At 42.5% G+C, this 27,548-nt stretch overlaps 1 protein-coding gene across 2 annotated transcripts in view; it reads left to right on the top strand.

The window, feature by feature from the left end:
* The window catches only part of LOC137420909 (rab11 family-interacting protein 1), a 159,953-nt gene extending 135,311 nt beyond the window's left edge, over positions 1 to 24,642 (top strand). Inside the window, exons 2-6 of one of the 2 annotated variants that reach the window (XM_068106414.2) lie at positions 337 to 821; positions 2,190 to 2,784; positions 17,662 to 19,881; positions 20,549 to 20,642; positions 21,072 to 24,642. In XM_068106414.2, the coding sequence (XP_067962515.2) occupies positions 337 to 821; positions 2,190 to 2,784; positions 17,662 to 19,881; positions 20,549 to 20,642; positions 21,072 to 21,299 (3,622 nt within the window). In that variant the 3' untranslated portion in view covers positions 21,300 to 24,642. The remainder of the gene's footprint in view (positions 1 to 336; positions 822 to 2,189; positions 2,785 to 17,661; positions 19,882 to 20,548; positions 20,643 to 21,071) is intronic. The other variant, XM_068106417.2, reaches the window with a different exon arrangement.
* The last annotated feature ends 2,906 nt before the right edge of the window (positions 24,643 to 27,548 follow it).

The raw sequence follows: 27,548 nt of genomic DNA, 5'->3' as shown, positions 1-27,548 counted from the left end.
ACTGGGGGGAAGCTGTGTTTTCTGCTCAAACGTGGTTTTTATTTAATTCAGCCATTCTCGAAGGACATTGCTTCAGCGCTGTGAGGAAGCATTGGCAGTCCCCATCGGTTCGACAATATGTCACTTTTCTTTCAGCCTGGGGACTGGAAGAAAATGTAAAATCCCATCTTGTAGCGAGCAGGCCACATGTCCTGGATTTCCGAATGAATTTAATAGACAGTTGTTTGTTTTATTTCAATGCTGATCTGAAGCTAATTTCCTCATTGATTTTGTGTCTATTTTGTGTGAAAGGTTTTCATTCTTTAACTTCATCTTGTTTCATTCTTTGCATTCTAGATGGTTCCCCCTGCAGTCCAAAATTGGAGAGAAAGCGAAGGAACGAGGCGAGTTGCAGGTCAGCATTCAGTTCATGCGGCACAATTTGACTGCAAGCATGTTTGACTTATCAGGACATGGAAAACCACGATCGACCTTTGGCAAGTTTAAGGACAAGGTTCGTGGAAAAAAGAAGGGTTCTGGTTTGGACTCTGCATCAGCTGTTGTGCCATCGTCGGTCTCCACTGTGAGGATGGAACGGGACTTTCACAATGAGGAAGACCATGGCGACGATGGCGGGTCCAAGGAGAAGAATAAATCACGCAGTTTCCTGTCTCTCACGGGCATTAAAAAGCCAAGCCATTCGCCTTCTTCATCGCTGGCAACTTCTACTTTGTCATCCATTGCACCATCACCTGACAATGTGCCGAATGTGAGCGGCATCTCCACCATGGTTACTTCTCCAGCCACAGACTATAAAACATTTCCCAGCTTTGGAATGCCTGGTAAAAGAAAACAGCTCTTTTCATTTAAAAATAAAATACAACCAGTGTGATATTCTTAACGTTATGAATATAACTTGTTGCATTTTGAAAATGTGGAGATTTGACAAAACGTTGCAAGTAGAATTGACTTGAAAATAATTTTTCAAGATGAAATCTGCGACAACTCTGTGCAAGAGATTTTACACTGTCTGGATTTCAAATTACCCGCTTGAGTCGAGCATAGGACTGACCACCTTACTTCACTCCAAGATATGGCCATGCATCTCAAGAATTATTTGTCTGATGGGAGAACTATATTGATTCCTCTGAACCACATCCCCCCCACAACATCCCCCCAAAAGTATTGGCCCAAATACTTTCATATTTCCAATATTTCATATTTCCAAGAATAATTTCCCTGAATATGGGACAATAAAGATTTATTATTATATGCAAATACAACATACATAAATGCACAACAAAAGATGGTGCAATCCACTCTATGATGACATAGTAAGACTCTTGATTAAAATTAATTGGCAGGTGTGTGGTATTTTATGAAATACTAATGAGGTACCCGTGCTATGCATGGGTGAGAAGCCAAAAGCAAACCAAAAATGCGGAAACAGTGAATGCTAAACCATGGAACCAATAAATTCCACATTCTCGTGTCACCTTCAGTCGAGAGTCAGACATGGACAGTCGGTTCGTGAATGACTTGGGCAAAAAAACGGCAAATGGGAAAGGATGAACCAATAAATTCCACATTTCTGTGCCACCTTCAGTCGAACATCAGGCATTGGCAGCAGGTTCGTGAAGGACTTGGGCAAAAAACATACGCAGTCTGAATGTTGCTATATCCAGTCAATGGTGAAACTGCATATGGCGAATCCGCGAATGTTATGGTTAGAAAGTATAAACCAATATTTGCCATTTCCTCATTCATATTTAACCTCAATACCTCTGTTTTCATTCCAATCATAAATTAATACTATAACAAAATACTGTGTTAAATCACAATCGCAAGGAGATATTATCAAACCAGCCCATTATCGTCAAGTGTTCACTTCCAGATTCGGCAGCAGGTTCATAGAGTTAATTTCAAAATCATAATTTTATTGAGGAACTTATTAAACCTCCTACCTACCTTACAACATCCATTGGGACCCCAAAACATTCCACAGAAGGTTTGGTGGGGCTAGCCTCAAAACTGAGGGAGTAGTTTCGGGAACGGACGGACAGACATACACTCCTGTTTTATAATCGAGATAAGATCAAACCAGATTATTGTAATAAATAAAAAGCATACATACATTATTTTATGTCTGCAGAAAACCACAGCAGTTTGACATCGACAGCAAACTACTTACTTATGTTTCTTTTTTTCAGGCAATCCTGCACGCAAGAGAACGTTCAGTGCTGATGTCGTTATGTTGAGCGAAGTCAAGAAGAAGAACAACATCAATGGTGGTTTGAAGTCCACAAAAACTGCAGTTTCAAAGTCGTCACTTTGCATCAACGGCAGCCATGTTTATGTAGAGAAGGATGCTGCTGGAGTTGAGCAGCAAGTGCAAAAAACCGGTGGTCTCCTGTCCAAGTCATTACAGAACCTGACTAAACCCGAGGAAGGCTCCAAGAAAACCCCTGTGCAGAAGAATGAAAATGCCAGCAAGTCCAGTCTAAGCAAGACTAGCTCACTGGGAGGAGGAGATGGAGGGCAGAGCAAATCATTGCCCAGTTGGAGGAGGTCGCTAGAACTTGGAAAAGGGGTTGATGGAGACGGTGCTGAACTTAGTAGAAAGGCAGAAGAGAAAAAGGGATCTACTGGCTTCCTTTCGCTCATGACCGGTCCTGTAAATACTGAGGTTGTAGGGACAGAACAACATGAATCCACTGAAACTGAAAGCAAAAGCAAGCCGGATGAACGGCGAAGTAACCTAGGCTTTGTCCGAGCCATGAGAGGTGGAAATGCCACCAAACCCAGGTATGGAGTTTATCTTGCATGTTACAAAAGAAAAATAAATTGTTATGCTGTTTATCTGAATTAAAATACTCTTTAAAAGGGTGGAAATTATAATTTGCCAAATTTTTATACTTGAGTTGAAATTGGAAAGATGACGTTCAATATGATTCAAAATCTCTTCAGCATACAGTGATGATGTAACAATTTGGTTGCCAATTCGAGAATAGTTTTTTTGTTAGAAAAGTGGTCTTGAAACTTTTGCGGTTTCACGGCTGAGTAATTTTGGCAGCTGCCATGCTTAAACTATTTGGAATTGATTGATAACCTGCTTGGTGTTTTCCATCTGAGCACATTGCTAATGTTGTTGGAACCAAGGGTGCATGTGCTTAATACTGTTCATTTGTCTATTGTACTATTGTCCTCGTCATACATGTGCCACCAGGAGACTTATCATAATTGTGTGTATGAGTATATATATATATATATATATATATATATATATATATATATATATATGTACATTATACATATATATATATATATATATATATATATATATATATATACAGTCATCCCTCGCTATATCGCGGTTCACTTTTCGCGGATTCGGTACATCGCGGTTTTTTCTCGCTAGTATATGTAAAATTATATCGCGGATTTTTCGCTATATCGCGGGATTTTGCGGTATAAATGTATTTTTATATACTATTATTTTAAATATTTTTGTGGTAAAATAAGCATTTTCTAGCCTAAAAAATTAAAAAACGTAAAGAAATAAGAAAAATACAGTATTTAAAACATATTACAAGAAATAAAATACTGTACATAGTGTACAGTAGAAGGGTAGACAAAGAGTCGTGCGTATGGAAAACGCCAGTACATTCATCATCGTCATCACCTTCATCGTCATCAGTACTGCACAGCTAATTCATCATCATCTTCATCACGCAAGTTGTAGTATTGAAGAGCCGGGGCTCTTGCTTGATACGGACGAAATGACGGGCAAGACACAAACTCGTCCGAGAAGATATTTATTCTCAAAACCAACTCGGGAACACTGAAAAGCCCATTTATCGGGCTGCATTATAAAGCACAACCAGAAACCGAAAGCCACGCCTCTCAAGCGTGGCGTGCTTCGGTGAATCGGTGGTCACGTGATCAACAGGTGTAGCTGATTATACCCGCAAAGCGCGGCACGCTTTAGCGGTCACGTGACCAGCCACTCTCGCGCCGGGAATCCCCGCCGGTGACGTCACCGGCTGGAGCAAGGAGATTCTGATGCTGGTCTTGCTTGGGGAACCCATGGGTAGCTACAGTATCTTCAATGGTGAGTACCCATTAGAATTTTATATGTTGTTAAAATTACGTATGTTTAAGAGTGTAAAAAGTGTTTAAGAGTATAGGAAGTGTTTATAAGAGTATGGGAAAGGTTAATAAGAGTGTGGGGAGTTCATAATGCTTTAAAATATATATAAAAAAATATATATATATATGGTCGCAACTTCGCGGATTTTCGTTTATCGCGGGGGGTTCTGGAACGTAACCCCCGCGATAAACGAGAGTTCACTGTATACATACATACATATAAATATATATAAATATATATTATACATAAACCACCTTTAGAGGCCATTTTTCCCCGCAAGCGGGGGTTGGCCTTTTTCGGGAACCGTGGTTGTTGTTGTTTTTTGGTCCCCTTTTTGAAGCAATGTTTTACGGCCGGATGCCCTTCCTGACGCCAACCCTTTTTGCCGCCTTTAACGACAAGCAGGGAATTACCAGTGAACTGGTACTCAATTAGCCGACCTCGGAAGGATGACAGGCTGAGTCAACCCCCCTGGCGTTAATTCAGCGATCGACCGGGATTCGAACCCAGGATCCTAGGATCCTAAGCTGGCACCCTAGCCGCTAGCCCAACACCAGGGTTATACATATATATAATTATATATATAATTATACATATAAATAAATAATTATATAATTAAATATTAATTATAATATTCATTATATTATAATATAATATTAATTGTAATATCAAATATATATATATATATATATATATATATATATATATATATATATATATATATATATATATACATATATATATATATATACTGAAATGCAAAATAAACTTACCACCTTTGAAACCTTTAAATATCAACAATAACACTGCGTGTAGTAAATGTGTGAACTTATTTGTGGACAATAGTGTCCTCACTGTCAGACAAAATGGTCACGGATGGTCACTTGAACCTTCAATGGTCACTTCATAGCACAGCTGTTGAACAGCCGTTTTGACTGTCAGTGATTAGCCAAGGGGTACGGGATGATTTTAATGAGCTGCACGTGATGTCTTGATATTGACTTTAAAAAGGCCAGTGCAAAATGGGCATTTCAATCAACATGCCACGATTGTCAAGGGATCAACGGCAGCGTGCCCTGGGCATGCTGCAAGGCAGACTGAGCTACCGTGACATGGCACGTCGCCTTGGCTGTTCACACCAGACGATATCGGCCCTGGTGGACAGAGACACCCTCCACAACTCTGCAGATGACAGACCTCGATCAGGGAGGCCAAGAGTCACCACTGCAAGGCAGGACAGGCAGATGGTCCGAAGTCACCTGCGGGATCGATTCCGTCCAGCATCCCGCACTGCGGCAGAAACTCCGGGGCGTGCAAACCCACGGATCTCCAATGATACTGCACGAAGACGACTGCATGACTATGGTCTGACTGCCAGAAGACCATACAGAGGCCCCGTGATGACGGCTGCCCATCGCCGCAACCGACAGAGATGGTGCCAGCAGCATCAGCGGTGGACCTTGGCGCAGTGGAACGAGGTCGCTTTCAGCGATGAGTCAAGGTTCTGTGTGGATAGTCCTGATGGGCGTGAGGGTGTCTGGAGAAGAACTGGCGAGCGATATGCCGATTGTTGTGTGCGTCAAGCCAACAGGTGGGGTGGCCCAAGTGTGATGGTGTGGGCCGCCATATCAGGCCGGTACAGGACGCCACTGGTGGTTGTGGATGGGAATCTTAACACCCAGCGGTATGTGGATAACATCCTGCGACCTCATCTGCTGCCATTCCTGCTAGACCACCCAGAACTGAGAACCTTTCAGCATGACAACTCGCTTTGTGTGTATATATATATACATTCCCCATGCTGCTCGCTTTACCACTGCATTTCTCCAAGGCGAGAACATCAACACCATGCAGTGGCCTGCGCTCTCCCCTGACCTGAATCCCATAGAGCACCTGTGGGATGAGCTTGGGAGACGCGTAGTTGGCAGGGCCAGGACACGGGCAGAGCTGCTTCAGACATTGAGGACTGAGTGGGACAGAATCCAGCAGCAATACATCCAAAGACTGGTAGGCAGTATATGCCGACGATGCACTGCCTGTATCCAAAACAATGGTGGCCACACACGCTATTGAAAGGGGACTGACATTGCACCCTGTGCTGTTCTGTACTGTAGAACAAACTGATGATGGTGTATCTTGGTCAAAAACTTGACATGTCATCAATAAAATGCCAATGTTTCAATTAGCAATTGTTGGTTTGTTTTATTTTGAACTGTTACAATTTTATTACATTTCAAACAAGTGGTAAGTTTCTTGCATGACTGCAATAGTCATGCAGTCGTCTTCGTGCAGTATCATTGGAGATCCGTGGGTTTGCACGCCCCGGAGTTTCTGCCGCAGTGCGGGATGCTGGACGGAATCGATCCCGCAGGTGACTTCGGACCATCTGCCTGTCCTGCCTTGCAGTGGTGACTCTTGGCCTCCCTGATCGAGGTCTGTCATCTGCAGAGTTGTGGAGGGTGTCTCTGTCCACCAGGGCCGATATCGTCTGGTGTGAACAGCCAAGGCGACGTGCCACCTCACGGTAGCTCAGTCCGCCTTGCAGCATGTCCAGGGCACGCTGCCGTTGATCCCTTGACAATCGTGGCATGTTGATTGAAATGCCCATTTTGCACTGGCCTTTTTAAAGCCAATATCAAGACATCACGTGCAGCTCATTAAAATCATCCCGTACCCCTTGGCTAATCACTGACAGTCAAAATGGCTGTTCAACAGCTGTGCTATGAAGTGACCATTGAAGGTTCAAGTGACCATCCGTGACCGTTTTGTCTGACAGTGAGGACACTATTGTCCACAAATAAGTTCACACATTTACTACACGCAGTGTTATTGTTGATATTTAAAGGTTTCAAAGGTGGTAAGTTTCTTTTGCGTTTCAGTATATATACACTACTCACAATAAGTTAGGGATATTGGCAGGCTCTTCGTTGTGGTTGATTTTTGTGTATTAATTATGTTGACAGAAGAGAAAAATGACCACAGTGTGGTCACCAGCTGCGACGTGTAGAATCATGAGGATATCCGTTGCAATATGCGCTACCAAATTCGACCAGTCATTAAATTATACGCATGCACTGGCGTCTTTTTGTCTTTCAGTTCTGGTCTTGTCCTTTGTTTTGCGACGTAACATGCTTCATCAACTGATTACATATAATGTATGGACGTGAATGTTATTTCTGTTAATGTTAATTCATTAATGTTATTTATGAATGTTAATTCTGGGTGGCAGAGGGATAATTCGAAACGGGCTTGGTCGGTAGGGGAAGTCCGAGTGTATGCACATGCGCTATTCAAAAAGGCACCCCAACAACAGGAAGTTGTCGCAGTTAAAAATCCAGTCGCCTGAAATCAGCTTTTTCACGCGCGCATGTTCCTATACATGTGTCTCTGTACACCTAATTTGTGTCAAGTTCTGTGAAACGAGATTGATATGAAAACATTCATGTTGTCTTTGTTGCTAAATTTATTCTGGTTTCTTCAAACAAATCGCGATTTTAGTCCGCGATGTTCTTACCTCATACCAATGCACGTCCGAGTGTATGCGCATGCGCTATTCAAAAAGGAACCCCAACAACAAGAACAACAATGCGGTCCTCTCATAGAGCTGCTCGTCGCAGCTAAAAAGTTGTTGGTCCTAATTCTATGGTTATTAATGAGTGTGAAAAAACACAGCATTCTTGATTTCAATACCCTAACCCTAACCCCTATAAAAAAAAATCAACTCACTCCCACAATATCCCTAACTTATTGTGAGTAGTGTATATATATTGTTGCGGATCTCTCAAAGCCTGTCGATGTAGAGGGGGAGGTTAAACCCCTTTTCCCTGGTGGATTTGTCCCCCAATGCGTCCATTTTTGCATTCATTTGGGTTAGGAATAACTCAATGTCAAATGCGGCTCGCACAGGGGGCTTGGCTGCCGCTGCCACGTGCGAGGCACCACTATTTTCTTCCCCTGCTGCCGCCCCCTCTTCGGCTTCCTCCACTACCAACTCCTCCCGTTGGTCCTGGGTCATTAGTTCCTCTTCTACTACCCCCACCGGCATTTGACCGCCTTGGCCAGCCATCATACGAATATGAATTTATTTTTTTTAACGAAATTTCGTCCACTTGTAATTTTAAGTGCGTGAAGCGCACTCTAGGTACAATTATCCCACGCCCAGACACCAATTTGTTGTGGATCTCTCGAAACCCGTCAACGTACAGGGGGGTTAAACCCCTTTTCCCCCTCGGGTCTTCGAGTCCACGAGGCCGAGTCGCCACTCCCGTAGCGAGCGTGGGAAAGGGTATCGGGTCAATTCCACACTTACCTTCGGTACCCACACTGCCATGAAAACCGGGACTGGACCTCGCACAAGCCACGGTAATCGAATATGCCCGAGCGGTTTGCGTATCACGTGACTCGTGCCGTTACTTCTATTGAACCCGATTCGAGCGGTTTTATTCGTACGATGCTAGGCTAATAGTGAAATGACGGGAACGATCAAATAGAAGAAAGAACAGGTTTATTTACAGCTAGACAAGGCGAAGAGACACAGAGCAAGCTTAATCAGTCTTAACTTATCACCCAGACACGGATCCACTCACGCACGCAGGGAAAAGGAGGAAGGTAGGACAGTTCGCGCTCCAAATGCGCCTTGACGCCGGTCGCTCTGGGACAGCTAGCCGGGCGTGGCCCTCCGATGTTCACGGCACGTATGCTGGGAGCGCAGGCAGGGAGATCGTGCGTCTGTGGCCCGGAATGGATCGTCTCCACAAGCGCATTAACACAGGCGGCAGCAGAGCGCAGGGCACAGGGATAGTTCGTGTAAAGAGAGTATAACAAGCACCCAAATTCACTCGTGCTGGGACAAAAGCTCTGACTGGGAGACTCTCACCGATCCTGACTCAGGGGCTGGGCGACTCTCTTACTCTCTCCTCTCTCTCTCTCCCATGACGCGGGGGGCTCGGGGCAGGGTTTTATATGGCCCCTCCCCAGCCTTACCCGAATCTTCCAAGCCCCTCTTCTCGCTGCCGTTGTGAACCACTCCCCTTGAGCTCCGATTGGCTGCTCGCTGCTTACCGGCCACTCCCCCTGCAGCTCCTACCTTCAGCCTTGCCAGACTTGTTCTAGGCCTAGCACGTGGCATTCCAGCCCAAAGAACACCCAACTCACTGGCCTGCTCAACGCAAACTAACACAGGAAAGGAGACTACGCTTACATTTACTAAAAAATAACTGAACTAAAGCGAGGCTACATGTTGTGGTGCGACTACCTACGAGGGGGGGTCATCATTTATTCGCAAAACCGCAACAATATATATATATATATATATATGTATATACATATATATATACATATATATATATATATATATATATATATATATATATATATACATACATACATATATATATATATATATATATATATATATATATATATATATATATATATATACAGATATATATATATATATATATATATATATATATATATATATATATATATATATATATATATATATATATATATATACATACATACATACATACATACATACATACAGTATATTGTTACAGAACAGGGGCTTGGGGGTTACCATGAGTGCGTTCCTTTGACCTGCTTCCTGACCTCTGGATCTGAGGTCACCAGGCCACAGACATCAGTTGGGATAATCAGGCCTAACGGGTTCCTCTCGCCTTTATGTTGTGTTACCTGTTGACCTAATAACCTCAGCAACCGCACCTTCAGTGTTCACCCGTCTTTCACTACTACTTATACTACTACTACTACTACTACTACTACTACTACTACTACTACTACTACTACTACTACGACTACTACTACTACTATGGCTGAGCGAACTGTGAGTGAATGCTGGCTTAACCCTACCAAACCGGTAGTAGTAGTAGTAGTAGTAGTAGTAGTAGTAGTAGTGGTAGTAGTAGTAGTCGTAGCGGTAGTTACTACTACTACTACTACTACTACTACTACTACTACTACTACCGAAGCAAAACAGTGAGGCAGAATTCCTGGCTATCCACTACATATACTCTATTTTGGATCAATTTAAGAAAGCACGAGAATGAAGTAGATGGCAAATGCACAATGATTATTCATTTACAAAGCCATGGTGAAAAGTACATTATTTACATGTCTTTATTCACCAAAGCAAAATCAAAGGCAAAAGGGCATGTACAGTATTTACAGCAAAAACAAAAAGACATTTTTACAACCTAAGTAAAGAGACACAAAAGAGCAGACTTATCCTCGTAAGTATTCTCATCCAATCTTAACACACACAGGGAGACAAGGTACTTGCATTCTGCGAAGAAGACGAAGAAGAATAAAGAAAGAAAGAATAAAATGAAAGACGGCAGTTTGGAGTATCAGAACGACTCCTCGCTTACCTCACCCAACCAGGCTGGTTTGGGTCAGGCCAAATCCTGTAGGCGTGGGCACAGGGGTTGGAGGGTTAGGATGGGGAGGAGGGCGATGGAGTGTTAATGGGGTGACAGTAATATGTGGCGGCACCGTGTGGCTCATCAGGGTTGAGAACTACCATACCAACATCATAGCCCCTAAAATCGAGTTTTGGGGTGTCCCCTTGAAGATCATTTTGCCAAGGCGGGCGTATCCCATCGTCAGACCACCAGCTCACCATACCGATTTGCTATTCAAGTTGTTCCAAAGGAACTGGAACAACAGGAGCACTGACTGAACATTGGGATGTCTCAACCGTCATGCTTGCCTTAGCCTCCCGGAGCTCGGCGAGGAGTCGCTCCTTGTTTGCTGTGCATGCTGCAGCCCCATTCTACCCATCTGCAACTTTTTTAGGGTCTTTCAACATCGGAACAGTGGGAATAACATGGGTCACCCTTGTCGGTGCAGCAGTTATTGGTTCCAGCGCCACCTTTGATGGTGTCGTCTGTGCCGTCGGAACAACTGGTTGCTCCATCTCCATACTCTGTACTGTGCTCTGCACTCTACTCTGTACTAGCATTTGTCTCTCTCCTAAATTGGCAGTGCTTCAGAGTTGTTAAAGTTATGGTGGGTGGAGCAAGGTACAAGCCGTAGCAGTGGTATAGCTCGCATGTAGCAATACTAAGGGCATGTTCCACAATGGGGTCTTATTCAAGGTCCGCAACTAGGTATTGCTGGTTTCCGGGTGGGATGGGTGACAGTATACCACCTGATGCTGCCTATACCCGGAGCACCGTGGTCCCGAGAGTCTTCATTCATGCAGCCTCCAGCCGGCCCTCATACCGGGCATATAGCTTTTCAATCTCTTCCTCAGGCATTCCTTCAATCTGGCCCGCCGACACAGAATGGCCTCAGTACTGCTCGGCTCTCCCCCAGAGGCTAAATCAGCCAATCTGGCACATTTCTACACGTCGGTTCGTGTTTGTGTTACTGCACTTGCGCCTATTGGAGCCAATGCAAACCCGCGGTCCCCCATAATCTCGTATACTGTGCTTGAGCCCGTCGGAGATGACGCAGCGTCGTTGTCCAGTATGTAGTCAATTAATTTATCACAATCCATCTTCCATCTTATTTATAGAATCTGGTGCCTAAGTCTAACATATTTATATATCCCCCACACCGCACACTCAAAATGATGAGATGAATACCTGTTATGAAATAACAACACAACAGTGTGTCCTGCGACATGATGCTCAAGGAAGCACAATATATGCAGTGGGCTGATCAGTCCAGCAGGAGCTTAGCATGCTTCTTTTCTGCTAGTACTTGGTGCATATTGGCTTGCATTTGGAATTACATCATTGTTGCTGAGTTAGTCTTCAAACGAGTCACCGTCTTTGCAGTGGAATGATGTAACCCATCGTGTCTGTTCCTGAAACTTCTTGAGGACTGGGTTGAACTTTTTGTGTGAGCACCCATACAGACTGCTCATAGTGGCAGCCTGAGAGTTCCAACATATTTAGCATGTCTTCCTTTTTTGTGAGTGCTTTTGAAGTGGGAGAGTCATCAATAATATATAGCATTGCTGCACCAGAAAAAGGTGAATATAACGCTCTCAAATAGCCATGGAGCTGCTCGCCTGGGTTAGCAACATAAACCTCTCGGTCATTCCAGAGCCAGGCCCATTCTTGATAGGTCTTGTTACCACAGAATGTGGGGCAGCGGATGATGATGTGGGTGAATACACCACAGTAGCCACCACACTCGGGCAGCAATTCTAGAAGATCTAGGGATCTAGTAAAGACCATTTTACCACAGCAGGTCTGACTACATAGGAGGGCAGAGTGTAGGTCATGTGGAAGCGCTGTCAGAATGACGTCAATAGATAGTCTGCAGGAAGCGGTCATCTTCTATGTTGAGCCAGCCATTCATGATTACATCCCGAGTTGGTCTTTCTTTCTTGCTTGCTTTCAACAGAGACCACTGCCATGAACACCCCACCCACTCTGTATTTGGCAACTATATTGAGAGCAAATGCTTTCTTATGCATAGCTCCGAAAGAGTAAACAACAGCAGTTGTTAGGAACGCCAACACTATGGCTTTGTTTCCTACACTTTGAAATGTTCAAAGCAGAGAGGCAATCCCCCTCTCACAGTGTATTGACAACTGCAACGGCAACTTGTATGTCGGCCTGCGCTGGATTACCTACACTGTGGGTTGGCATAACATTGGAAAAGGTGAGGACATAGTTGCTAGCTCAACAGAGCAGAAAAATTAAGCAAGAAGAGTTGTGCCCCCTGGCTTGTGGAGCTTCTATGAGCTGAGGAATTTAATAAAAAGGGGTGCTCCACCAGATGTTGTCAATCTCAATGTAAACGAGGCTAATGGGCTCATCAGACTGACATAAATGGTCTGTACAAGTTGCAGATTGCAGCTGTCCTGCTAAATCTGCTTGGCCTCGATGACGCAGATTGACTGACTGAGGAGACTGACCTGTAAACTTTGCCTTCACTAAAACACCATGTGCATCTTGATCAGATAAATAGCACACACTATGTCTTAGATGGGGGTCCCACCAATCTCTTTGGAGTCGTTAGACGGGAGCCCCACCAATCTCCTCGGGGTCATTCCTTTGGAGAGACCACCACTGTGAGCTTTCCCCACCCAGAATACTGACGGCTGCGTTGTGGTACACTCTCTGAATTGAAAGTATCTATCCGTGATGATACTGGATGGCCATTAGACAACAAGTTTCTGATCTCTGTTGTTCTGGAAATACAATGAGTAATTACGGCCCTGATTCCAGTGGCAGTGAGCAAGACATCTCTGAATATGCAAAGAAGTCATATGTAGATGTCACATTTTGCAGCTTGCAACTTGCCTTGACAAATATAGTGAATTGAATGTGTAGTTTAAAACCATTTCATGTGCTATAGCTGTCAAATGGTAAAGATACTGACGTAGAATTGTTAACTTTCCCAAGTGGCAAAAGCATCCTCAATGGAAAAATATTTACAAGTAACGTCTGGATTGAACACCACGAGAATACATCTGTTTCCTTACCAAGTCTCTTCAATTGCAATCCCCAGGTGGCCTTCATCCTCTATTCAGATGATGACAACTTGATATGTCGGTTCTTGGGTTTTGAAGGAGTACAAATAAGTTGCAACTATCACTTTCATTACTTGTAGCTTCCCTGAACCCCTTCGTGCTTGTCCTGCGGGGTGTAGACATTGTTGTTAAACCTTTCTACCTGTTCAACCAACAAGGCAAACATGAAGCCCAAGGAGCTTTCCAAAGAAGTCAGACATAAAATGGTGAGAAGCACCATCACTCAGAAGTCAGATTTCAAAGTCACTCATTATCCCTTTGAGCACAATGAAATCCATAATTAAGAAGTGGAAGATGTATCATACCACCCACATTCTACCCAGATCAGGTCACCCATCCAAACTCAGCAGCCAGAAAGTAGGAAACTAGTTCGGGATGTCACTGTAAATACAACAATGACTTTGAAACATCTGCAAGGCCCTATGTCTGATATGGAGTCAGTGTTCATCAATCAACAATATCTCATTACCTTCACAAAGCTGGCTTCTATGGGCAGGTGGCAAGACATAAACCAATACAGGTATTCCTCACTTAGCAAAGGGGTTACGTACCTTTTATAACCCTTCGTTATGTGAAGCTTGATTATGCGGGAGCTCATTATCTATTATTCCCTGTGGGAAAATTACACTCCGTTTGCTAACCATAATTTTTTGGTCTAAAAGCAAAGCTATATATGCTTGGTATAACAATGGTCTTAATTTTAAGTGACATTATAATATCATTATTTACCTAAGAATGAAGATAGTTTTTTTTTTTTTTTTTTGTATACTGAATCGAGGCTTGTGAAAGAGCTAACATTTACTCCACAAACAAATCAATCAGACAAACAAAATATATAAAAAGAGGGAGCGGAAGACAAGATGGGGAGAGAAGGGGAAGCACACAAACACAACATTTGAGAGCAGGGAGATGTGTGGGAGGGAGAGGGCTAGGGGGGAGGAGGCGTGGGAAGGGGGGGGGGGGGGGTGGGAGAAGTATAACTAAGTAACACAGTAATAAAGTTAATTTAGTTGTAGCACTTACCCAAACAATCTTGAGTCCAAGTTTCCGTACAGAAGGCGGCCGGGAAGTGGTGGAGGAGATGGCACTAATGTTTGTTTCAGGAAACTATTAATTTGCACTAAATGTCATTTAAATTCTTGATCTAGGGGGCTCAAAAGCCCTTTTGCCCGTGGGCCCAGAATACCTCAGTCCGCCTTCCCCTAGCTAGGCCTTGGAGTGTGTGATTATCACCGTTGGTGAGATATTTCATCTTATTTATGAGCTCGTTGCTACTCTAATTTAGGATCTTCATTAAAGAAAATTCCTTAAAAAGTTATAAAAGAGAGAAACGGTTGGGGGGAGTGCCCCGAGGTTGTTTGCCTTTGGGCCCGTGCTGGCTCTTGACGCCCCTACGTGGAAGTGACATTGCACAATCACCATGACACTGTGACGGCTTCTTTGTTGTAGTGAATGAAGACCTCTGTTAAGTGGTGAATAGGCCTAAATGAAACCATTCGGTGTAGCGAACCTTCGCTCTCTGAACATTTATTAAGCAGGAGATACCTGTACTGAAAAAGACACATCGTTAATGCATGTATGGAGTTTGCAAAAATCATTTACATTATAGTGCAGACAAGTGGAGAAAGGTTTTGTGATCAGACGAGACACACATTCAACCTTTTGGTCTAAATTCAAAGTGTGACGTCTGGCACAAGCCTACCATTACACATCACCCAGTCAACACCATCCCTACTGTCAAGCATGCTGATGGCAGCATCATGTTATGAGGCTGCTTTTCATCAGCAAGGACGAGCAAGATTGTCAGGATAGAAGGCACAATGGATGGTACAAAGTGCAGGAGAATCCTTGAAAACCTGCTTGAGTCAGCCATGAATAAGAAACTGGGTAGGAGATTCACATTTCCGCAGGATAATGATCCGAAGCACAAAGCTCAAGCCACACTGGAGTGGCTGATTAAGAAGAATATAAATGGTCTTGAGTGGCCCAGTCAAAGTCCTCATTTGAACCCAATTGAACATTTATGATGAGATTTGAAGGTTGCAGTCCATCGACGATCCCCATCAAACTTCGCAGAGGTAGAGCAATTTTCATGTGAAAAATCAGTAACGATTTCACCATCTCACTGTGCAAAGCTGGTAGCGACATACCCCAAAATAACCTCATAACAGTCATTGCTGCAAAAGGTGCGTCCACGAAGTACTGATCTAAGGAGCTGAATATTTTTGCAACCAGTGAATTTTGATTTGTACATGTTTTTTTCAGGTATCCCTGACATTTAACCTCCTTCAACTAGAACAGTGTTTAGTTTGACCTGTTCAGTTATGAATAAAAAGTTCATTTGGAAAAATTGTTTCTACATAATTCCAAATTCATGTAATTGTGGCATGTATCGGTAGGGGGTGAATACTTTTTCAGGCCGCTGTACTTTCTTGCATTTCTTAAAAGCACTATGCCAGCAATAATCCAAATTATCCAACAGTCTGTCTCCCTCCATATCCCCAACGCCTATAGATACTTTTTTTCTACCGTACAGTACAATACCATGTCCACGTTTTGTTCAAATGACTGAATTTAACAATCACTCTAAGCTTGTATTGTAGATTGTATTTCTATTTCTAATCTGCAGAAGCACTGTTCTCCTCCACTCATTTGTTCCTGTTTTTTCCTGCTTGTAAAATCCACTTCTACATTCTCTTTAATCTCATTCTTCCCCTGAAGTCTTCAACATAGCTGTTCACCACCCTCTCAGATCATCACCCATCCAAAACCATTCACGATTTTTTTCTTTAGCTCCATTAACCCCTCCCTCCCCCTCTCCGAACCGCACACCCCAAGCCCATCTCTTTCCAAATTTCCAGTTTTTCCTTCCTGAGAGTTTGCTTCTGTATCCATCTTGTCCAACCCTAACCCTAACATCCAAAACCTTGATCTCTTCTACCCCCGTTGATTCACCCACAGATCCACTTTTTTTGAAATACCGACTTCTTTTCTTGGAAGTTCTAGCAGTGTCCATGTGTTTTATACCTCTCCCACCCCCTCCCCCCACCTTCCCATGCCTCCTCCCCTCAAGCCCTCTCCTCCCACGGATCTTCCGATGTCCCTGTTCTCTGCTGTTGTACTTGTGTGCTTCCCTCTCTCTCCCCATCTTGTCTCCCGCTCCCTTTATTGTATGTTTTGTGTGTTTTTTTTGTTTTTTTTATTGATGTTGCTCTTACACGAGCCTCGATCTTGTATACAAAAAAAATAATAATAAAAAAACATGTATCCTCCCTTACCTCCCATTCCTCCACACACCCATTATTTGTCCAAGTCTCCCTCTATTTTATCCTTCAACCCTGCTGTTGGTGTTTCCTATCTTCTCTCCACTGTTCCGTTTGTTCTGTTACATCCTGATCCGTTCAGTGTTCTCGCTCTTCCCCGAGCCTTGACTCTGTATACAAAAAAGTAATAATGTATGTACATGCTATCTTGATATTTGGGTCCCTGCTTAACACAGAACAAAAGGTGGAATAATTTTTATATAATTTCAAAGGGCACTGCTATCCAAAATATGCCTAACCAAGCCTGTGCTTGCGATTTCCATCCCACTTTCTGCTCTTCCATGGATAAATTGCTGCTTTTAAGTCCTTTCCAACTGCTTTGTGCTCATAGGATGTTATCAAAATATACCATAAATGATGAGGAACTTGAATAACATGGATAAAGCCACATTCCATGACATTTGCTTGCTTTCTTAAAATGTGAAGCTTGTTTAGAGTTTTTGTACATATTGCTTCCTCTCTGAAAACAGCCAAGCTGTCAAGATGATGCTTGTGTAATTGCACAAACATCGCTTGTATTTTGGGTGCTTAAACATGAAGTAATGTCAACCCAAGATCTTAAATTGTAAAACATACTGTTTAGGAAAGAAAAATAAATGATGGCAAAGAAGGCAAATTATATTGCGCAGTTGTGAACTATATGCTTCGGCCCTCAGGTTGACAAGACGGCCTGTGACGTGTCTTTCCCGCAGAGAGAACGTTTCAACTGAGAATGCGCCTACAACCTTACCATTTGTTCCCAATGAATTGCAAGTGTCACCCTTAGCTCTTTCTTCTGAAATATCTAAACCACAACTTTCAAAGCCACAAATTACATGCACAACCTCCACACTTCTAACCACCTCCAGTTCTTCCTTCATACCATTGACCACCACGAGAACCTCTCCCCCTCCATTTTGCTCTTCCACAAATAATTATTCTGTCCCAAAACTATGCCCTGTATCCATGTCAGGCCCAACTAGGTTTGCATTTCATTATTCCCCACCTGTTTCACCTGATGCCTTTTCTTGTGAAAATCAGGGTTCAAAAATATTATTTCCCCCATCACTAATGGCCTCCGAAAACTGCAAGACCACATCTTCTCAATTTACGACTGTATTGTCCCCTGTTATTTCATCATCCTACCATGACGCAGCTTCTCGAGATTTATCATCAGTTCAAAACACCTTGTTTTTAGATAGTGATTATATAATTACAACATCTGTTGTTTCTCCAGTTATGTCCACATCAATTGGTTTTCAGGCCAATATTTCACCAAATGCCAGCCTTACATCTTCTCAAGCACCACACCCATCATCTGAACCTGATCATGCATCCCTTGATACACTCGCACAAGAAGCTACAGTCAATCTGGAATCTGAAAACAACATTGGAAGAAATTGCAGCATCAATGTAGAAGTTGAAAACAAGATGGAAAGGATCTGTAGCATTAAAAATGTAGATAATAGCGAAGCTCCTGATTCAAATTTCCAATCTCGGGCAGAAAACATCCAACTGCCAATGTCTGAAGAAAGTGAAGATCAGATGAGGGCTTCCCTATTACAAGACCATCACAAATGCATTATCGAACATGCGGAAACGTCGATTGGTACAGTATCTTTGCATGACACCAGAGGTGAAGCCAATGAAGAAGTGCAATGTGAAGAATACAAAATTGTAAAGGACAAAATGTGTCCAGTTTATTTAGGGACGCCTTCTTTAACTGGCACTCGAACAGTAATTCCAGAAGTTGAAGCAAATGCAAAAGAAGCTGGAAATGAGATTTACTGCTCTGAAGATCAAGGAGGTTCTTCCGTACAGGTGCTACAGACAATCGATGATGTTAAGGATGCTCATGTGCAAGAAGTTGCTGCTTCCGGTTTACATTTTGATAAAGAGGACAGAGTGCCTCAGAAATCTACACAGGTTAAACACAATGCTATTCTCAAACCCGTTGGAGATGCTGCCGATGAACTTGATAAAGACGCCAAAAATATTCTCTCGAGGAATGAATTTGAGCATGCACATCCAGCAAGGCAGGAAACGCCACCACCGGAACTTCCTCACTTGAATCACGAGGATGATTTGTCTTTTTCAAAGATAAATGAAGACCTTTTCCAAAACTTATTGGATCAGAAAACTGAAATACTTTGGGATATCACAAGTGAACATCTTCAGGAATACATGGAGAGTAATGATACCTGTTCTGTCAGAGATTTTTCTTCAAGCCCCACTGAAGGTACTGGGTTTATTAAAGATGTTAAGTTGTTTGAGAAAGAATTGTATGAAATTGCCTTTATAGAACCAATGGAAGAAGACAGCCAAGATACAGATTTTGAGGTTTCCAATGATGTGTTGGACTTAGCCACCAGGGAGATGATTTCAAATTATAAAGTTACTGGTTTTACTTCTGACAGACATGTGTCTAATGCTGCATCCAATCGATTGAAAGCACCTGAAAAAATTGAGGAACTCTCTAGTGGACATTCTTATCCACATTTGGAAACATTCGCATCGTTCACTGCTGCTGATGGAACAAGTTCGCATGTGGCAAGTTTTAAAACTGCAAGTGGTCAATTGGAACCCTCACACAACCAAAATTCAAAGTTACAAGTGTCTCCCATCACTGGCACATGCGATGGCAAATATGAGCAACCCTTCATTGAAGACCCCAAAGTTTCCATTAGTATTTTGGATAATTCCCCTGCGACAAGCACACTCATTCCCACTTCCTCTAATAAGTATTCTAATATCCAAACTCCTATCACGGTACCAACCACACTGAGCTTTCCACCAGAATATTTCAGTAGGACAGACCAACCAAAGGCTAGCACAGGCCCAGCTTTGGTTTCTTCGCTTCCCACCCATCGTGTTTCCGACATGGAAGCTTGGCCTGGGGATGAGACCGAGCAGGCACTTAGCTTTGCGAGCAGGTGAGCAGGTGCTGAGGTCCGGTTTTCTATGGCCTAGCTTGCTTTGCCTTGGCTTATTGCTTAAAGAAGGCCTTTTTAAGAACACACCGCTGGGTTTCTTATATACTAACCCCAGTTGCACAGACATGCTTCTGCTTCTGACAAGCCTGCGCCTGATGTTACACAACCACCTTCCAATTCAAATAACATCAATTAGGACCCTATATATTTAACTCCACTGATTAACATGACCAATTTAACTCCAAAGTGCTCTAATTTTAAGGAATAATTCCTTGTTTTTTGTATTAATCATGCCAAGATGCGACTGTGCTATTTGTTTTTCTGTGATGGCGTGCAGCTTTTGTTGACTTATTCACAGTGCCGCTCCGGGAAAGGGCATCATTTGATTGTAAAACACGCATTGCTAATCATGAAGTGCTGCTCCTTAAGGCTGTTTTGAAATGAGCTCATCCTTGTGTCCTCTTGGCATGGCATCGTGGAATGGCTGTGGCCTGTAGTTTGCCCGAAGGAATTGCTCGCTATTTTGAGAAAAGCTTTGTTTAGTCCAAATACCAACGGTCGTGCTACTGTGATTTTATGCCATGATGAAACTCAACCTCGTGTACATTTTTAATAAGTTTGTGCATACGTGTACAGATTGTCAAACATGTTGCCCATGTTTTCTCAGTCCCCATCCAGTGAAACCAATGCCTGCGGTCATTAAGAGCGAGAGACAAAAAGACTGGTATGACGACGGTGGACCAAAACAAGCAAAGGATAATGTGAGAGGTTTTGCTTTCTTTCTTTTGGGGAATTGGTTGTGAAATGGGAGCATACCTTTAACAATAATAATTGGTAAACCTCCACATTTGTCTTGTGAACTCCACAGCTTTATCCCAATCATGTAGGAGTGATAATTGCTGGTTTGGTGTCATTTCATGGTACATTAACGTGTAGGCATGGCTGATCAGGTTGCAATCGAGATGCAAGTTTAGTTTGGCATGACTTAACCACCTGGGCATTAACCCTGAGTCATCTGATGATTGTTTTGACTGCTGATCTTACTGGGAGACATAATATGCCCAATCGTCGACGACTCGGGACCCAAAATGGTTATGTTCAATTGTTGCTGCTTGTTCACGTCACACGACAGTCTTGGCCAATTTAGCGGGTTGATCATACTCCCACCCTCCCTTCCAATCCCTCGGCAGGTTAAGCAGAACCTGAATTCTGAAGCGGCGACCGAGCCCTTGATGCGGCTTTCACACGCTGAGCTTGTGCAGATAGTATTGAGCCAGCGAGAGGAACTAGCCCAACGTGACAGTCGAATTTGTGACCTGCAACATTATATCGATGACCTCCTCCTGCGGGTTATCAACGAAACTCCACACCTTCTCCTTGTGCCATACCAGAGGCCGGCCAAGCTTGGCAAGAAGTAGTCACCTGTTCCTTTTTGTCTTTTCCATTTTGGAATGCCTTTCGGCCTGCGTGGCCTGCACTTTTGCTCCACCGTCATCCGTTTGCAACGTGATACATCGAGCAATGCGAGAGCGGCTTGTTAAGCTTTCCACTGTAACCGCAACTGCTCGTGCCTGTATGCAATTGGCCGTTATTTTTGACTCTGTTTATTCTTGGTACCAAAGCATTTGACATCTTTGCGGATTTTATTTATTTCAAGTTTGTAATACAATTATAAGGAGTGCATTTAAGATTTCGAATTTAAGCTAAAATTACCATCGTTTCCTGTGAAAACTCCAACACTTGCATTTTGTACTGAATTTAAAAGCCATCTCCTATCAAGTCTGACTTTGCTATGTCGGAAGATTTACCTTGTAAGGGCTGAATGTTAGTTTTTTTTCAGAGCTGTCCTCAGCACAATCCATTGCATTCTGAGTGCATGGAATGTGCAGTGCCCTGGCAAAGCTTGTAAATGGTCATCAGGTTAGCTTTGCGGTGCTGTTATGCCACCGTGCGGTTGGATGCATTAAAGGGTAAAAATAAAAAAATAACAAGTAAACTGCTCGTGTAGCCCTAACGAGGCTCCACGGATCAAATCGACTTCATAAAATCTCTATGGACATACCACGTACACATATGTTCATAATTATGTATAATGTAACCTTTGGGGATGCTTAAAAACATCTCCATTCACGGCTCACAGGAAACCAATTCTTAACTAGTTTTGGTTGCATTACTTGCTGTCGATGCTTCTTATGCGGCCTGGAGCTGCTGGTTCCATCATTTATGGAAGCGTGGCTGTGCTGCTGATGCCTTGCCCCTGTTACCAGTAAGCTGGTACTCATTTTGCCTACCTCGGAAGGATGACAGGCTGAGTCAACCCACCTGGTTGACTCAAATTCAAGACCCTAAGATCTCAAGCCTGCCACCTTAACCGTTAAGCCAATACCAGGCTTGGGTGCTTTACTGAAAAGGATGGCGAGAATATACCGAATGCTTTTGAATAGCAGCCTCATCAGCATGTTGCCAATACAATAGCAACCTTAATAAGCTTGGGCCATATGACAGAGATGTAATAAGCATACAATGTGCTGACTTCAGTGATCGCTTAAATCCCTTCTTTCATAATAATTTGTGGCACATCGAAGGTACGGAGTGTTTGGACTCGTCAATTTGTTTTGCCATTAGTAATCCGCTTTCATTTACAAATACTTGTACAACGTCCACACCTGCTTTCAGAACCGCCATGCTTTCAAGTGAACCCGATAGCTGATCCCAAATTTTCGACGAATCAAAATTTTCACCTTGCAGAAACTGCCTCGATAGATCTCGGCTCAATTATGTTCAGATGAATTTCTAATAAAATAAAATAAAAAGTCCTACTTTACAATTCCCTTAGTGTCCATGACAGATGTTTAGCTTTCAAATGTCACTGCAATTTTTTGTGTGCAGAGATCCAATTTCATAATTAGACCCCAAGTGTCAAAATCCAGATTTGGTCTCATCTGCAATTTCATGCGGCGTGTGACAGTCATTCCACTGGCAGGAAATTGCAACCCTAAGGAGTTGTCGTCAACACGCATTGTGACTGATTGTGACATCTTCTCAATTTACGACTGTATTGTCCCCTGTTATTTCATCATCCTACCATGATGCAGCTTCTCGAGATTTATCATCAGTTCAAAACACCTTGTTTTTAGATAGTGATTATATAATTACAACATCTGTTGTTTCTCCAGTTATGTCCACATCAATTGGTTTTCAGGCCAATATTTCACCAAATGCCAGCCTTACATCTTCTCAAGCACCACACCCATCATCTGAACCTGATCATGCATCCCTTGATACACTCGCACAAGAAGCTACAGTCAATCTGGAATCTGAAAACAACATTGGAAGAAATTGCAGCATCAATGTAGAAGTTGAAAACAAGATGGAAAGGATCTGTAGCATTAAAAATGTAGATAATAGCGAAGCTCCTGATTCAAATTTCCAATCTTGGGCAGAAAACATCCACCCCAAGTGCAATTAGACCCCAAGTGTCAAAATCCAGATTTGGTCTCATCTGCAATTTCATGCGGCGTGTGACAGTCATTCCACTGGCAGGAAATTGCAACCCTAGGGAGTTGTCGTCAACACGCATTGTGACATCACAGCCTCCAGTCTGCATGGATCTCGTGCCCTTAATTAAGCGGAGCTAGAAATGCACTACACTGCAGGACTTTCTTTCTTTATGCTGATGCTCAAGGAGGAATGAAGATTTTTTTTTTTTTTTTTTTGCAAACAAAATCTTTTGCATTTGTAACCAGCGTGAAGCTTGCTTTCTTCTTCTTTTTTGTTCCCATATAAACTTTTGGCATTGATTAACTTCTTGCAGGTTATTAAAGAGGATAACCATGTTTACTCAAGTCACCTTCACTTGTATAATTCTTCTCATTTAATTTTGGGATTATTCAACATTCTCTGGATTTGTTTTTTTTATTTCAATATTTTTGAATATCCAAAATATCTTGGTATTTCAGTCCATCGCAATTGAAGTCGATTGAACATTATTTCATATACGAGCAGGATTATTATATGGGCCCGGACTCTTTTCGTATTCTGTCCCTCGGATTTTATTTGCTTCAGTGCAGAATCCGTGTTGTTTCTGTCCAAATTCCATGTTGTTGCTGTCCAAATTCCATGTTGTTGCTGTCCAAATTCCATGTTGTTGCTGTCCAAATTCCGGGTTGTTGCTGTCCAAATTCCATGTTGTTGCTGTCCAACTGCCATGTTGTTGCTGTCCAAATTCCGGGTTGCTGTCCAAGCGGCCATTTCTCACTTTGGTGCCTCCTAGTACGCAAAGCTGTCACCACCTGGTACCTCACAAAGCTATGTGTTTGTATTACAGCCTCGTGTCATGCTTTATTTGTTTTAACATTTAGATGCAGTTGGATTGGGCTACAAGCATTCCAAAAACTTGGTTGTTTCACTTTGTGTGGGTTTTCTGTTTTTATTTTGCATACTTGTGCAACACAAACCATAAAACTTGTAGTTCGTATTTACCTTCAGTTTTTCTATGGCTATTAATTGTCTCTTATCTTTTATTGCAATGCAGGATTATGCTGATTTAAATATTGCAGATATTCTGGAAATTAATGTCATCCACAGAGCTTTTCAGTGACTGCCGATGTATATGAAACCTGAGTTGAGGGATTTTGACGACTTCTTTATTTTTGTGGTTGGTGCCGTTAATGGGAGGGATTTGGAGTTTGATACTGAAACAATTGTATGAGAATGTTATGAAAGATTGTGATTTGTGCTCGAATGAAACTTTCAAATTTATGTTGGTCATTTTTATACCCCTCCATACAATACATTTTTGAAAATGATAAAGTATTGAATTTTGGCCCAAACTGAACTTTTGTCACTGATGAATTCACGAAAGGTTGTCAACCAAACATTTTTGACAGCAACCTTCCAAAAATTCTGCCACATGGGGCCTTACAGTATTACTTTATAAAAGTTGGAGTATCAGGGAGAAAATGCATGTTGTATAAGATACAGTATTTTGTTTGTGGGACCTTATTCATGAGTTTCCTCAGCCAAACAACAACTGTTTATAACGAAATATCGATTCTGTGTGATCATCGAGAACAGTCCCATGAGTAAAAAAAATTTAAATCAAAATTCCAAAAATTCTCTGCCACTTAAAATCCATGGTATTCAACAAACACATACCTTTTGACATAAAGTTTGTTAACCTCACTGTCTTTGTGGTGGATAGTTGTTTTTGTATGTGGTTAGGTTGTTTATCTTTAGCTGCAAAAAGGCTGCGGTTGTTTGCTTCGAAACACGTAATGAAGACTCAAACGATTGGGATATTTAAATAATTAATCAAAATTTGGAAAATTAATTTTGTTGTTAATGGTGCGCTCTGATGCGTGATTCAATGCACAGATGATACACTCCGACACCTGTAACCACCCCGCATGAAATTCAAAATGCGATCTAGTCAATATCACAAATCATACTCCAAAAAGGAAACAAATATAGTGAAAATGTATTGATTATATATTCGAAAATGCCCTTTAACTGTTGTGGCGACTCAAATCCGCATCACATACTGACCGTTGTAGCGCAAAACCCAACCCCACTGTATTGCCTACCACACACACACAACAAACACAAACATTGTCAAAATAAATGGCCAAAGAGTTGATCTGCCTTCCTGGTATGCATCCAGTAAACACAAAAGGTTTCTACCAACCCGAAAACGAAAACATCATGAGCATGTGCAATTGCCACTTCATTCTCCGATACCAGATGGCTTCCGTAAGTTTACTCAGGTCATTAAAGACTGAGATCTAGTGCACATTTAACCGACTTTGTCTTGGTCACAAATAAATGATTTCACAGAATGTCATCCTGATGATCCCAAATGAGGGAAAAAGCTGGTCAGCAGCTCCACATTCTTTGCTTGTGGCCATTTAAATCTGACACGAGATGTCTCAGTGCTGCATTAGGTACGAAGGCAGAGGGCAGCACGACGTTGCCAGTGCTATGAAGCACTGGAGATGAGTTGGGATGACTGACTGCAGATGAGATGACTGGAGATGACCAGATGAGAGTTGGGTGCACCATTATGATTCTGAGAGTAAGAGACGGTCAATGGTGTACTGCCACAAAGGATCACCATTCACCAGCACGACTATATCAGATTTTCATCTCTTCCTTAAGCTTGAAGCCCCAGTCCCACTGTGGCGATTTTTTTAGCGAACCACAACGATCTGACATTCATGGAGAAAATCGCTTTGGACGTTTTGATTCTTTTTAGTTCGTTCTTGTTCTGTTAAACTTTCCTTGCGCATCGTGCAGATCGTCTCGATTCGCGGAGGCGCTACGACAGTTTTGAAATGTTCAAAACTGTCGTTGCGCCGCAACGATTTAATCACATTCGCCCATTGTCGTGTATTCGCGTGTAATCCTTCCTCTTCTTTGCAATTATTTGTGACTCTCACCACTTCGTTGTTAAGATCGCCGCTTTCCGTTGTGGTTCTGGTTCAATTTCTGCCGCGAGGAGAGAAGACACAGAACGGTGGTAGAACGACCTGACTCGATGCGCAATGAGGAAGAACGACGGTCGTTGGTAATCGCAGAAAGCAGAGAAGATTAAGAACGAACAGCGATGCGACAAAGCAACGAGGCACAAAGAGTTACAACGGCTGTATGAGATGAAGAAAGAATACAGAACGACCATGACGATGAAGAACGGTATATAACGATGCAAGTAGCCCCAGCACGATTTTGGGTACGAGGGGTATATAAGAAGGGTTCTATTCTCCTCTAAGTCAGTTTCCAGAGTCGCTCACATCACTGTGGTTCATCACTATGTGGTTCTTAAAGTCACTGTGCCTCCTGTGGGTTGTCATCCTCACCCCTCTTCAGAGACTACAACTAGCACACGACCTCCTGCAGGTTATTAGTTACATGAAATTATTAAAAAATAATATATAACAACATGCTAGCCCAGTACTTTTGTATCATTGACAGCTAGGTCTTTCATACAGTATCATTCACTCTACCTACATATTTGTTGCAGGTCCAGTTACAGAATGTTCAGAACAACCATGGTGTCGCCCACCTGGTCCAACGTGGAAGGAAATGTTCTCAAGGACTAGCGAAGTGCCACGGAAATGCGCGGTATTTATAGCCTCCGAACAATTCATACTGCATCATTCTGACACGTTCCAGTTCTTTCCAGTTCGTTCTAGTTAGTTGCGCTTCCGTTCTCCGTCTACTTGTTCCGTTGCGTTTCGTAACGTCGTTGTACGTATTCGCCTACTTCGTGTTACTTCGGCTCACACGTCGCACTGCCTCGTTCTAGTTCTTTCTGCGTCGAGTTTATTCTACTACATTCGTTGCTAATCAAGTTGATTCGCAAATATTGTCCTGTTGATTCGTTCCTCAACCAGATCTGGCAATCCCAGTATCATTTTTTGAAATTATTCGTGGCCTAAATAGTTGAAACAATTTCGTACTGTTTCCTTGTGGTTCGCTTAAAAAATCGCCACAGTGGGACTGGGGCTTAAGGAACACTTTCATGGAGAACATTTTTCTTCAAGCAATGATGTTAAGGTCACTGTGAAGTGCTGGATAGGTCAGCAAGTTCTATCATAACAGAATCACAAAACTACTTGAATGTTGGTGGAAATGTATTGACTGCAGTGGTGATTATGTTTAGAAATAAA

This window comes from Myxine glutinosa, chromosome 2 (assembly GCF_964187855.1).
Source record: "Myxine glutinosa chromosome 2, kmMyxGlut1.1, whole genome shotgun sequence".
Lineage (NCBI taxonomy): Eukaryota > Metazoa > Chordata > Myxini > Myxiniformes > Myxinidae > Myxine > Myxine glutinosa.
The sequence above is the reverse complement of the archived record's forward strand: the minus strand, read 5'-3'. Positions and strand labels throughout refer to the sequence as shown.